The 14,290-nt window shown below is 36.8% G+C and overlaps 1 protein-coding gene across 1 annotated transcript in view; it reads left to right on the forward strand.

The window, feature by feature from the left end:
* LOC150077365 (adapter molecule Crk-like) overlaps positions 1–12,789 on the forward strand; it is a 265,034-nt gene extending 252,245 nt beyond the window's left edge. The window contains exon 8 of the mRNA XM_090386693.1: positions 12,165–12,789. Coding sequence (XP_090242819.1) covers positions 12,165–12,308 — 144 coding nt within the window. The 3' untranslated portion in view covers positions 12,309–12,789. The remainder of the gene's footprint in view (positions 1–12,164) is intronic.
* The last annotated feature ends 1,501 nt before the right edge of the window (positions 12,790–14,290 follow it).

Genomic DNA, 14,290 nt, shown 5'->3' on the forward strand with positions numbered 1-14,290 from the left:
ACCTATCCTTTTTGCACAATATATTTCCCATTTCCCTGACAATTGAGTCACTTATAGTAACTAGCTCCTGTGGGACTAGGGCATTTTGCGCTGAAGATTGCCTCTGTGTTGCCTGTTGCAAAAGAATGAGCTCTGGTGTTGATTTGGGCAGTTGAGAGCTTGATGCCCCCACATTTTAATTACTTCAGGGCATCTTCCTGACTCTTCAGATGCTCATTGCCCCATTTGGTTTTCCCCCTAACCCCAGCACTTTTGCTACTTTGTGCACATTGCTTTGCTGCTCTAGTCCGGGCATGATTTCTGTTTAAATACAATTTAATTAACTAAAAATTAATAATATTTATGAATTTAATTGGTTAATTGACAATATTATACTAAACTACCAGATTCCTAATACAGTTTTATGTTATACCTTATGCTATCAAGTTCGAGATATACATTTTACACTATTCCATATCAATCTAATATACTACAATGATGGCGGCAAGTTTTGAAACATTCTAGCAATACTAAGTAATAACCTACAAAATCTCTATCTAAATTCAAAATAAACTAAGTTGAGTAACTAGGAATATAGAGCTACTTCTAGAAAATAAATTAATATGCCAATTAAGTCAATAAAATGGCAAAAATGTAAGAAAAACGTCTGTTAGCTGGAGGCATAAAATCTTCGCCCGCATGGAGATACTCTCTTACTCCATTTGGTTGGGATATGAAACTTAAAATAAGTTAACAGGTCTGTATAGTGAACCTTATCATGTAAGATTTTATGAATAAATCAAAGACCTGAAAAAGTGTGCCATCCGGCCAAAAGTTGCAACAGTATCTTATTAAGATACTGCTGCAACATTCATATTTTAATAAGATTCATTGTATTTTTAAAATATTAATTTCGACATCTAATCTAAGCATAGATTTTATGGCATCAGGCATATGTTGTCCATAGCAAATACTTGAGGACCAGATATAAGAGATGGATTCTACAATGGGGAGAAATAATGCAATGCAAAGTGTTCTGTGTAATGATGATGAACTTAGGGATTTCAGTTAACCTAAGCCATGATTTCCACTAGCAGTAACATTTTAATGTGAACTGAGAAGCTGCAATTAGAGGAAAAAGCAATTCCCAGATATTTATAGAATGATACTCTAGCTTACATCCATTAAAAATGTATTCATGTTCCATGTGAAGTATACAAGGGTCAGTATACATCATCGTGAAACATTGTGTTATATTTATATTAAATTATTAATACAAGCCCAAGAATAAAAGCTATTCAGTATTGTTTGTAATTCACAAAAATCATTTGCCTTGCTGACTTGACAAAAAAATTTAAAATCATCTGCATAAGCTGAGGATTAAATGTTACCAAAATTAATGACACAATAGCTCATTAAGGCATATAGAGAATAGCAGAAAACCCAGTGAAGATCCTTGAGACAAATTTTAATGTAATATGAGAGGACACTCCATTAATAATTAGACAATAGCAAAACCATTGTATTAGTGACTCTTGAAAACCATAAACTTGAAGTTTTTAGCAAGTAAAGAGTGAACCACAGAATCAGAGGTGCAGGAAAGATCTATATATCACATCTGTGGAACATCTGGGATCCGTAGATTTGGTGACATTGCCAGACTGTTAACAAATATGATATAGCTGATCCTCTAGATCTAAATCTATGCTGGTGAATTGAAATAAAATGATTTCTGAAGCTTTACCTTTGAGAACCAGTTGTGTTCAACACCTTTGCTAAGGAGTTACGTAAGTCATGTGATCCTTGTTTATTGGAATGGTAAAACAAGTTTTAAAAGCAGAAGAATAAATTCCTGAACTCAATGATAAGTTAAACAGATAATGTGCGAGGAGCAAGCAAATGCAGAAAAGGTTCCAAAATTCGTGTGGAAATACCATCATGTCCCATTGAATGTTTCTATTTTATATGATGAATTACATTAAAAAGATGGCTTTGTTAATAGTGAATTAGGAAAAGTTTCAAAACACAGAAAATAAGTGAAATCATAATTTAAAATAATTAAAAAATAAGTGAAATCATAATCAAGAAAAATAAAATATCTCTGGAATTCTGTTGCTATATATCAAAGGTATCAGATATTACCAGAGTTTAATTCACCTCTGGCATTCCCCTCCCTGAATAATTCCTCATGTGTGAATGTAGAGGCAAAATATTCATTTAGTTTGTTAGCCACCTGAGCAGGATCATCAACAGTTGAACCATCAATATCCAGTGAACCAATCTGATTCATCCCTTTTCTTCTAGAGTTTACATAGGTAAAGAACTCTTTGCTGTTTTTCTTTGCAACCTTTGCCAAAGATTTCTCATAATCCACCTTTGCCTGCCTAATCTCCTTTGTGACTTGGTTACAGACAAGCTTATATCTATCATAGGCTTCCATGTCACCTATTAATGTATATGTATCCCATGCATTTTTCTTCTCTGCTACATGTCTCATTAGTTCATCTGACATCCATTTAGGCCTAAACCTTGAACAATATTTCTTAGTCAGTATGTAAAGCCTAGTAGCTTCCAAGATTAATTTTTTGAATGCCTCCCATTTTGAATTTGCTGTTGGTAACATCATGAGTTGATCCCACCATATAGAATTTAAATACCGTCTCAGACCACCGTAGTCTCCTTTACGAAAGCAAAAACCCTTCCCTGAGTAAATCCCACTTTAGCACACTGTGATCACTGCCATCTAGTAGTTCCTTTCTCTGCTGATTCTTAATGCATGAAGAATCACTACTGATAATCATATCAAGAGTATTACTTCCTCTAGTTGCTTCCCGAACATGCTGATGTAGAAAACAATCAACCAATAAATCCACAAAAGCCTTATTAGTGTGTGAGTGACCAACCCACAAATTACAGTTAATATCCGAGAAATTAAAATCCCATATTATAAGACTCTGATCTACTGGCCCACAGTTTTTTTATTATACTCATCAGAGTCATTAGGCCTATAACACACTCCTATTCTCAATTTTGATCTCGCAGTGCTTATGTCACACCAAACTGACTCGACACTGCACTGTCCAGTGATGTTGACTGGCTGTGCACTACCTTGGATTTTGTGTTTCTTAACTAATAGCATAACCCCTTCTCCCTTCCCGTCCTGTCTATCCTGCTTGTACACACTGTCTCTGATATCCCAACAATATCTGCCTTCGAGATTCCCGCCTCGGGCTTGGATCAAAGTACTGCAAAAACCTTGGGAGGTGCAATATGGCCACAGAAGCCGATGCGCCAACAACTACCAAATCAATCTGCCTTCGATGTTTTGCCCAACACCTCATATTCATGAAATTTATTTACCAAACTCCTAGCATTGGTGTATACGCAAGTATACATGCACCTGTTCCTATTCTTAACTACCTTAACAGAGCCCATGTGTTTACTTGTACCGCAATGACTCCCAGTAGTCTCTGAAATAACCTGCCTTCTGTTTTCCAGGCTGCTGCTCATTCCAATAGAAGCAGTGCAAGAATAACTTTCACCTCTGCCGGTGGCTACTGTTAATATATTAGTCTGTGTATCCCCCCCCCCAAAGCTAGCAGTTTTCTTACCCACCTAACACTGCCTCGATAGCATCAGCAAATATTCTTGCACCCTTTCTATTTAAGTGTATCCCATCCCTGTAGAAGCAGTTTCTCCTGTTAACAAGTACTGTCCAGGCTGAAAAAAATTCTACCCCTTGAGCCTTGCACAGTCTTTCCAGGGCCGAATTGATCGACAAGGCTCTCATCATATAGTCCCTCCTATCGTGCCTGGGCAGAATTGCAGACACTTTCAAATTCAACCCTAATTTATGTCTTTTACTTGTACTTGTTAAGTAATTCTGCCGGTCTCCTACTCTTAATGTCATTAGTGCCAATGTGTACAATGATATCACCTTTTGTGCCCTTAAAAGATGATATCTGCTCTACAACATCATCAACCTTTGTCCCTGACAGACATACCCTGGCCCTGTTCCACCTATCCTTTTTACAAAGCATGTTTCCCATTTCCCTGACAATAGTCTCCGACAACTACTAGTTTCTGTGGGACCAGCACATTCTGCCTTGGGGGGTTGCCGCTGTGTTGCGTGATGATCAGGTGCAAGCTCTGGTGTTGATGTGGGCAGCTGAGAGCTTGATGGGCCCTCAATTTAGATCCTTCGAGGGCATTCACCCTGTCCTTCAAGCTCTCATATAGGCCCATAACAATGTTACGTTTTCGCCTGATTTCCTCACACTCCTTACATCGTGCACACACAAAAACATTCCCCTTGGCAATATCATGTCCTGTACCTGATTGCTCCACAAACATCAAACAAGCAGTGCATTTGAAAAGGCTGTGATTCAGGGGGCAACTCACCCCCCGCTCAGTTCTCCCCTGAGCCACAGCACTCCCATTAGCTTGAGCCTTTTGCTTTGCTGCTCTGGTCTGAGTCATGATTTTGATTCAATTTCAATAAAATTTCAATTTCAGTACAAAATTATAACCCTAAACTTATATCCCAATGCTGTTATAACACTATATATATATATATATATTTTTTTTTCAGTATCGAGTATTATCTCCGATTTTCGTTATATAACTTCCGTATCAAGTTACAAATGTAACATTAATTAATAATGTTACGTTTGTAAAATCTAAGTCATTATATGTATTTAGTTTTAAATTTCATAGTCAATTTAATTGACAATGAAATTTAACAAGATTAATAAATTTTACTGATTAATTGATAACGTTATGTACTATACTATACTATACTAAGCTAACACTATCTAGTACGGGATATAACATTGTATCATATAACAATGGCAGCAAGTTACTTTCGTTAAATCGACGGACACTAAGTATTAATTAACTTCCAAAATCTCGCTACCTAAATTCAGAATAAACCAAGGATCTTTACTAGGTCTATAAGCTACTTATAGAAAATAATTTAATATAACAATTAAGTCAATAAAGCAGCTAAATATAGATAAGAACATTTTTAAAAATGCACTACTAAGATTATTTAACATTGTATGGTATAAGCAACAGATATCCAAAGATTGGAAAACAGGAATAGTAATCAATTTACACAAAAAAGGCTCCAGAAATAACCCTAACAACTATAGAGGGATAACACTGCTGTCAACTGCGACAAAGCTATACTCTAATATACTAAAGAATAAACTGAATAAATACAGTGAAAAATTCTTAGAAGAAGAACAATGTGGGTTCAGAAAATGGAGAAGCACAATAGAATTTTTTTTTTTTTTTATGAAAACCCCAAACACGAGAGGTATTAGAACTTATAGTACTTAGTACCGTGCTTGGGTTGGAGGTTGATAAGATGAAAGAAGATATTTGTTGACATTAGACTTGAACTTCTGTAGACTGTAATTTTCAGGAAATACATACGAAGGAAGGTTGTTCCAGAAAACGGCAGTTGAATGAATAAACGAGGAAGATGAAAAGTTGGTTCTGTGAGTTTGAAGTTGGACAGTAAATGGACGTTGGCTGGTGATAGCACGGGTTCGGACTGTTTTGAAAGAGAGAGAAAATGGGAATTATAGAAGCCAATTCAGAAGAACAGTGCCCATGGAAGTATCTGTAGAAAAGGCATGCAGCAGAAACAGTACATCTGTGAGACAGCGAGTGGAGAGACTCTGTTAGAGAGGAGTCATTAATTAACCTAACTGCCCTCTACTGAATGGAATCTAGAAGCCTGAGAGAGGTTTTGGGGGGCACCTCCCCAGATGTGGGAACAATATTCCATGGTAGGGCGGATTTGCGATTTGTACAGAGTGAACAGCTGTTTGAAAAAAAAGTAACGTCGACAGCGAAAGAGAAAACAAAGTTTTTTAGATACAGAGGAAGCAATATTTTTTAATGTGCTTGTGCCAAGAGAGATTAGAAATCAGGGTAATCATCAAAAGAGATATATCATTTTGCCTAGAAATTGCAGTGTCTCTAAAGATAAGCATAGGAGCAGAAGAATCCTTTTTGCGAGATATAAGACAAGACTGAGTTTTAGAAGGATTGAAATCAACTAAGTTGTCTTTGCCCCACTGTAGAATTACCTGGAGATTGGCATTTAAGGAATTGGTAACGGATATTCGAGAAGTTGAAGTTGATTGAGCAGGGAAAGGTTTCTCAAAATGGAAAGTGGAAGGCAATGTGCTGTCATTGGCAAAACTATGGATATGATTTCCAGTCAATGGAAGAAGGTCATAAATATACAAGAGGAAAAGAGTGGGGGAAAGAACTGAACCTTGGGGAACACCAGCATTATTGGAAAAGTTAGAAGACAGAGAGCCATCCACCATCAACCTCAATGAGCAATCAGAGAGAAAACTGGATAGCCAATTACAAAAAAAAAACAGTTGAAAAACCATAAGATGGAAGCTTGTTTAGAAGACCTTTATGCCAAACATGATCGAAAGTCTTTGAGTTGTCAAGCGCAACTGCTTGTGTTTGAGCAAACTTTTCCATTGAATTAGTCCATAAATGGGTAACATAGGCCAGAATATCACCAGTGGATCGACACTGACGGAATCCATACTGGCGATCATTGATCAGACAGAAGGTTTCTAGGTAGTTTAAGAGTTGGCGGTTAATTGATTTCTCCATTACTTTAGAAAGAGTAGAAGTAATTACAATGGAACGATAATTGGATGTGAGGGATTTGTCACCCATTTTAGGAACTGGCTGGATATGAGCAAATTTCCAAGCAGAAGAAAAAACACCTTTGGAATAAGAAAGTGAAAAAGATGGCAAAGAGGAGTAAGTTCAGGAGCACAGGTTTTGAGAACAAGTGGAGAAATATCATCAGGACCTGCAGCTTTCTTAGCATAGAGATTCGTCAAAATCCTTCTGACATCCTTTTGACGGAAGGCCACAGGAGGAATTAAATGGAGCAGGTTGGGAATGGTGGGAGGTGTTTTACCAAGATCATTGATACAGGAGTTGGAAATAAAATGGGATGCTAGCAGGTCAGCTTTATCCTTGGCTGAAGTGACAACAGAACCCTCTGGTTTGGAAAGAGGTGGGAGCAGAGATGGGCAAAAGTTGCTGCCAATAGCTTTGGCAAGAGACCAGAATGCTCGGCTACCATTAGGGCAAGAAGCAAGTTTTCTATCTTAGCCTGTTCAAAATCTAGTTTGGACTGATTAATAACTGCTTTACAATTGTTGGGACCTTTGGTGTAGGCAGAAAATGAATCTGAAGATTTGGAAAGAGGCCAATTACAATATGCAACGTTCTTCTTTTGAACAGTCTTAGCACATTTATTGGAAAACTAACGTTTAGATAAAGGACGAGATTTTAAAGTGGCGTGTGGAATAAAGGATTCCATTCCTACAAGAATAATTTCACTGACACGATGTGAGCAAATGTTGATATCAGAAGTTTTGAAACTGTAATCCGACTAAGGAAAAGAAGAAAAGAAATTGTGCAGGTCATCCCATTTTGCATTCTTGTAATGCCAAACAATATGAGGTTGGGAATAGCCATGAGTTAAATGCTCAATTGGAGAAGAGATAATCACCAAGTTGTGATCTGAGGTGCCTAAAGCACCACTCACTTCGACTGTGTACTTAGAAGGGTTGTTTGTGAGAAAAAGATCAGGCTGCATGGTTAGGATTGTCCGGTATTCTTGTAGGTAAATGAACAATCTGTGCAAGATCATTAGTAATTGCAAAAGCCTCAGCATCTCAATCAGCTGGGTCGGTGTGACTAAAAAACGGAAGCCAGCTGGAGTTGAACATTAAAATCACCAAGGAAAATTACCTAACTGTTAGGAAAGTTGGATTGGAGAAAGTCAAGTTGCAAAGAGAGGAAGTCAAAGAGCTCCAAGTGATTAATGGAGTTGGGAGAATGGTAGAGACAACAGATGAATTTGACACAATGAGGTAGACTGATTTTAAGCCAGAGAAGATTGAAACGAAGAGATTCCAAATTACCAAGTCTGTGACAGGGAATATTGGAACGGACATATGCACATGTACCACCTTTGAGGCGAAAGGAATCATACTACGAATAATTTGGGCAACTGAGATGACCAGTCGTTGAATCAACTGATAACTGAGATTCTGTCAGAAACAGTACATGGGGTTTGGCAAACTGCAAGTGGAAATGGACATCATTAAGATTAGAATTGAGACCACGTATATTTGTGAAATCAACTAGGAAGTGTTTGGGAGGTTTAGATCTTTTTGCATATAAGCCATTTTCTCATTACAACAAATTTTGCAGAAAAGAAGAGAATTCAATCTACCAACATTTCTGATGTTTATTGATTATGAAAAAGCGTATGACAATGTAAACTGGGAAAAACTTTGGCAGATTCTACGTGAAGAAAATATCCCAACCCAACTCCGGAAAACAATGCAAAGCCTATATAAAAACTCAAAAGTCTGTATAAAAGATTCTAATGGCCAACTATGAGAACCAATTAACACAATAAAGGAGTTAAACAAGGATGTGGACTATCACCAAATTTATTTAAGATCTACATCAATAAAATTCTTAAAGAATGGAAACAAACAATTAACAACGGAATACAGTTGAACAACAGGAATAAAATCCAAACTATATTATATGCTGATGATCAAGTTATAATTGCAAAATCCAAAGATGAACTACAGATAGCAGCAAATGAAGTGAATAAAATAGGTAAAAAGTACAAGATGAAAGTCTCCACCTCAAAAACAAAATCAATGGGATTATGTGGAAAAAACATACAAACAGTCAAAATTGTTATTGATGATAAAATAATAGAACAAATGTATGACTTCACTTATTTGGGAAATTTAATATCAAGTGAAGGGAAAGACATCCACACTAAACTACAAAAATATAATAAAATGAATGGAATGATTAAACGCCACTTCGGGAAACCAATGACAACTGAAACAAAATTACGACTGCACAACATCACTTCAAAACCAGCCCTCTTCTACATCTGTGTGACTGGGGTCATAAATAAGAAAGATGCACACAAACTAGAAGCAGCACAAATGAGATTTTTAAGACCATTATTAGGTTTTGCAAGACTAGACCACCAAAGAAATTTAGATATCCGCAAGAAATTAAAAGTAGATAACGTAATAAATGAAATAAAAACAAGAAAAATGGATCAGCCACATAGAAAGAATGAACCCAAACCGGATCCCAAAATTAGCCTTTAACTACAAACCTACGGGCAAGAGAGATGTTGGTCGACCAAGACAACAATGGTGAGATCAAGACCACATCCAAGAGCTACAACAAAACAGGTCTTAAAAGAAGTATGCCGGATAAAGTTCATGATGATGAAGTTAATGAAACAGAAAAAATTTTAAAAAAGCTTCTCTATTTGCCGGAGCCGTAAAAACTTCACCTGAACAAGGCTACTCTCGTTCCCAACATTATCTAGAAAAGTTAGACAGATGGGCTGAGAGGTGGCAACTGAAGTTGCCACCTCTCAGCCCATATGTGAATGTATATTGGTTGAAGTAACCTCAGAGAAATGTACCAACTGTACTGTACTACACTCAGGGTGGTAGAGAATGAAAAAGACCTGGGGGTAATTGTGCAGTCAGATATGAAGTTTTCTGAGCAATGCAGACAGGTGGCCAGAGCAGGTCATAGGGTCTTGTCAATGATATACAGAAATTTTGCTAGTAGGAAAGAGATGATTATTCTTTAGTACTGCATACAGGTCTGAAGGCCTCATTTTAGAAAGGATGTAGGGGGGAAAAAAATACAGAGAACCTCAACAAGATTGGTTGAGGGCAATGAAGGTGTCCTCTTACCAAGAAAGGCTTATGTTCTGAAAATTGCAGTATCTGAAGACTAGGCACCTGTGAAGTGATCTGATTGAGGTTTATAAGGCCTTGAATAGATTGAGCAGGCTCAATGCTGATGGGATTTTCCTCTTGCTCAGATTACAAATCTGAGAGGACATAAACTCAAATTGAGGAAAAACAGTTGTTGAACATGTGTATGGAAATTTGCCTTTAGCTAGCAGGTAGTTGATTGCTGCAACAAACTTCCATTTGATGTTGGAAGTTGATAGCTTAAATAAATTCAAGGAACTGGACAAACTTTTGGAGTGAATGGTTGGATGAAATAGGAAGGGGGTTTTTTTTGGCTGATGCTGCATAAGCTTGCTTTCTTGCATTGTATGCCTCTACTAATGTTAATGGTAACAATATACCCAACTCCTTGACATAATGTGGCCTAGACAATGCCCTCCCCCCTGCATACACACTACTGGGACTCCCTCCAGTCACTATCTTGTAGAGTACAGGCTTTATATACTAGCTAGATTTTATATACTAGCTGATCTGGAAGCTTCCTAGAGAGACCAATAGTTTGAAACTGTGGACTATCTTGTGACTGGCTTGTGAACACTGTTTGAGGGCTGTATCCTCAAAATGTAAGGCCAGTTGGATCTCACTGTGATGTCCATTATAACTTCAAAAGTCATCAATCATACTACATGAAGGAAGAGATGTGTGTGTGTGGGGGGGGGGGATTGCCGGAGCTTTGCTCTGGAGACTGGTTTGGACACAGGGGTGGCATTCCCCCATGTTGTGTGGGCACGGCACCACAACCCCCTGCATATTGTGGGTCACACCTTGGTGGTCACCTCCAGTATGCTAAGTGCCGTATTTCAGGAGCTGCACATGGTTGTTTATATTTAGGGTTACTAACAGTCCCACCATCGTGATGGTGCAAGCAGAGGATTTTGCTCTCACAGACGTAACCAATTTTGCCGAAATTAGGTCCAATTGACTTGAGAGTCATCTGAATATCAGTTCCATCAACGTTTGAGACTCCCACATTACCATCCCAGCTTGGCATACCTGAGAGAATGTCTGTTACAGCCTCAAGGAGAGACGACTTATCTAATTTGATAAAGGAGCACATCACTCCGACAGCTACTTGGTGTATATTTGTTCATCCATAGTTAGCTAGTGGCCCAATGTTATTCAACCCCTTCCTTCTACTGTTAATATAAGAATGGAAGTATTTGCTGTTTTTCTTTGCCAGAGGCTTCTCATAATCTGTCTTAGCTTGCCTTGCCTGCTTTATAACTTGATTACAGACTAATGTATAACTGCCGTAGGCTTCTGTATCACCAGATAATTTATGTGCATTTGATGTACTTTTTTACTGTGCCAAGTGTCTCAATAGTTCATCTGACATCCATTTAGTTGAATAGTAGAACCGCCTTGAATAGTATTTCTTTGTTAGTATGAAAAGCCTAATAGCTTTGATTATTTCATGAATACTTCTGATTTAGAATTTGCTGTTGGTAATATCAGTCAGTCCCACTGTGCAGAATTTAAAAACTGTCTAAGATCACTGTAGTCACCCTTATGAAAGCAAAAGCTTTTCCTTGTACCTTTGACAGTGTTTTGTCTTTAATTAAATTCCACATTAGTACAGTGTGATCATTGCCACTCAGTGGGTCTTTTATCTTCAGATTCTTAATTCGTGATGAATCACTGCTGATAACCAGATCAAGAGTATTGCTTCCCTCCTGTTGCCTCTCTAATATGCTGCTGTAGAAAATAGTCATCAAAGAAATCCACAATAGTCTTGCTAGTGTGAGTGACCAACCCACAAATTCCAGTCAACATCTGGAAAGTTCAATCCCCCATTATGAGACATTCTGATTTGCTTGCCCACTCTATTTCTCCCAGGTGTTGTAACACAGCTGTGTTACCTGAAGTTTCAAAAGCATAAGTTGGGTTAAGTTTGGCTTTGTGAATGATTTATACATTAAAAATTATGGAAGAAAAGAATTGTTTTAATATTTCTTTTTCTTCCTTAAAGTATTGGTATGATTGTATATGAATTCTTTTCTTAGAATTAATTCGCTTTTTCACAATTTTGTTTATTTTCTCTATTTCAGAGTTTTATAGTATATCTCCTCTGCTGACTTAATATCTCTTATAAATAATGAACTCTGAAAATTGTAAGGTATATCTAGGCAAGGAAAGAAATTAAAAATAAAAGTAGCTGTTTTACTTTGCTTTATAGTTAAACGATCACTCCTTTCTCCCATTTTTTGCATTTATAAAATTCACCATTTGTATATATATATATATATTTCTGTTTTGAGTTTGATGTATATTTAAGATAAGCATTAATTTTTAATTGTTCTTTTGCAGATTGGTGATATCATTAAAGTAACTAAAATGAACATTAATGGACAGTGGGAGGGGGAGCTTAGGGGTAAGATTGGGCATTTTCCTTTTACTCATGTGGAATTTATTGACTCAGAAAACCCAGAGGAAGAGGAAGAAGAGCCTTAGGATAGTTAAGAGACTCCTTGGAAACTTAAATCTGACTCCTAATATCCCTATGTAAATATGTGTGCTGTGTACAGAAGCTGCCATATGTAGGCTAGATGCACCTGACATCCTCACTGTCCATCTTCAACAAGCATGAAGACAATCTGCTCCGTTTGTCTTCCTGTTGTAAAAGACTTCTTGTTTTTATGTGTACATGTTTTACCTGGTGTCATGATCAGGTCCTAGTCCCATATTAAAGAAATGAAATGTTGTTTTGCATTTCAAGCTCTAGATTTTGCTTGATGTTACAGACTTGTGTTTTCGCCTGTTTTCCAAGTCCTATGGAACTGTTGGTGGGAATTCAAAGAAATATATCTAGAACCATGTGGAGATCATCCAAGCAGAAATTTTGTATTTATATGATTGTGCAACCGTTTGCCATATTTCCAAGACACATTAAGGCTCAATTATTAACAGTGATGTGTGTGTGTGTGTTTTTTTGTTAATAATTGTACTGATACCAGAGAATATTAAAAAAAAAAAAAAAAAAAAAAAGGTGCTTCTTTAGGAAAACCTGTCACATTGCTGAAAGTGTATATTGCTTATAAATAAATGCAAAAGTAAAAGTTTTTTTTTTTTTTTTTTTTATATATATGATTTGTTCTCTTATACAACCAATAAATTAAACAGTTTCACGCTGAAAATTGGATAACACACTAGTAACCATCAATTTTTTTACATTGCAACAGCCATCTTCAATGTTTATTACTTTGTTGTTTCCATTCTATGTACCGCAGGGTTACTGAATAAATTATTTGTTGTTCACAGAATTTCTGTGACATCTTGTGTACTTTGCATAATATCTCCATATGATTTTTTTGTCCTTAAGATATACACTGGCTGCAGTCTGTCTTCGTTAAGTTAAAACTTAAATTAGTGTCTGAAAAGGGCAGAAAACAAAAATGGGCGAACACAAAAACAGTTTGACTCCACTAATAACATTAGTTCACGAAGAGCAATTTCCATTGATAAACACTCTTCCTTCTCCTGCTCAGTCATCCTTTTATCCATAGCAATATATCTCCCTTATTGCCACACTGCCCCAATTTGTACAAATGTCTTATGTGCAACATTATCAGACACTTTCCTGAAATCCAAGTATACAATATCAAATTTATTTTTGGCATCAAGTTCCTTTGTCACTACATCATAGTATCCATTAATATTGGTCAGACAAGATCTCCTCTTAACAAACACATGCTATGACTGAAGTATAACTATAACTGCACTCCTGTCTAGATGATCTGGCATTTCTGGAAATTTCTCATGTTGCTTTTTAATTGTTCTTTTGAATTGGGTGATACATTTGTATATATTCAATCATATATATATCGTGGATTCAGGGACAACCCCTGAATCCAAGGATGCTTTCATAATTATGGCTAAGGGTTTTTCTTTACCTCCTTTGTGCCTTCCTTAATATAATTGTATAGATCCCATCAATTCCAGGTGCCTTTTTTTTATGTTTACCTTCACCAATTTCTCTTCACTTTTTTTTCAATTATCACAATGTTATTTAGCTCCTCAATACTCCAATAATCCAAGGATTATCAAAGTAACGAGGCTGTCCCCATCCCAAAATAATTCCTTGTGTGTGAATGTAGATGCAAACTACCTATTCAGGCAATCAACATTAAACCATTGACGTCAAGTGACCCAATGTGATTCTACTCTGTCCTACCGTTAATATAAGCATGGGAAGCCTTTCCTGCATTTCTTGGAACGCTTTGCCACAGACTTCTCATAATCTACATTGATTTGCCTAACCTCCTTTGTGACTTGATTGCAGATTAGTTTATCTCTATCACAGGCTTCTGTATCATCTGATAATTTTTATGCATTCCATGCATTTTTCTTCTCTGCCATTTGTTTCAACAGTTCATCTGGCATCAATTTAGGTCTAAGCCTTGAACAGTATTTCTTAGTTGGTATGAAAAGCCTAG

Source organism: Mastigoproctus giganteus, chromosome 12 (assembly GCF_048544385.1).
Source record: "Mastigoproctus giganteus isolate SK-2022 chromosome 12, ASM4854438v1, whole genome shotgun sequence".
NCBI lineage: Eukaryota > Metazoa > Arthropoda > Arachnida > Uropygi > Thelyphonidae > Mastigoproctus > Mastigoproctus giganteus.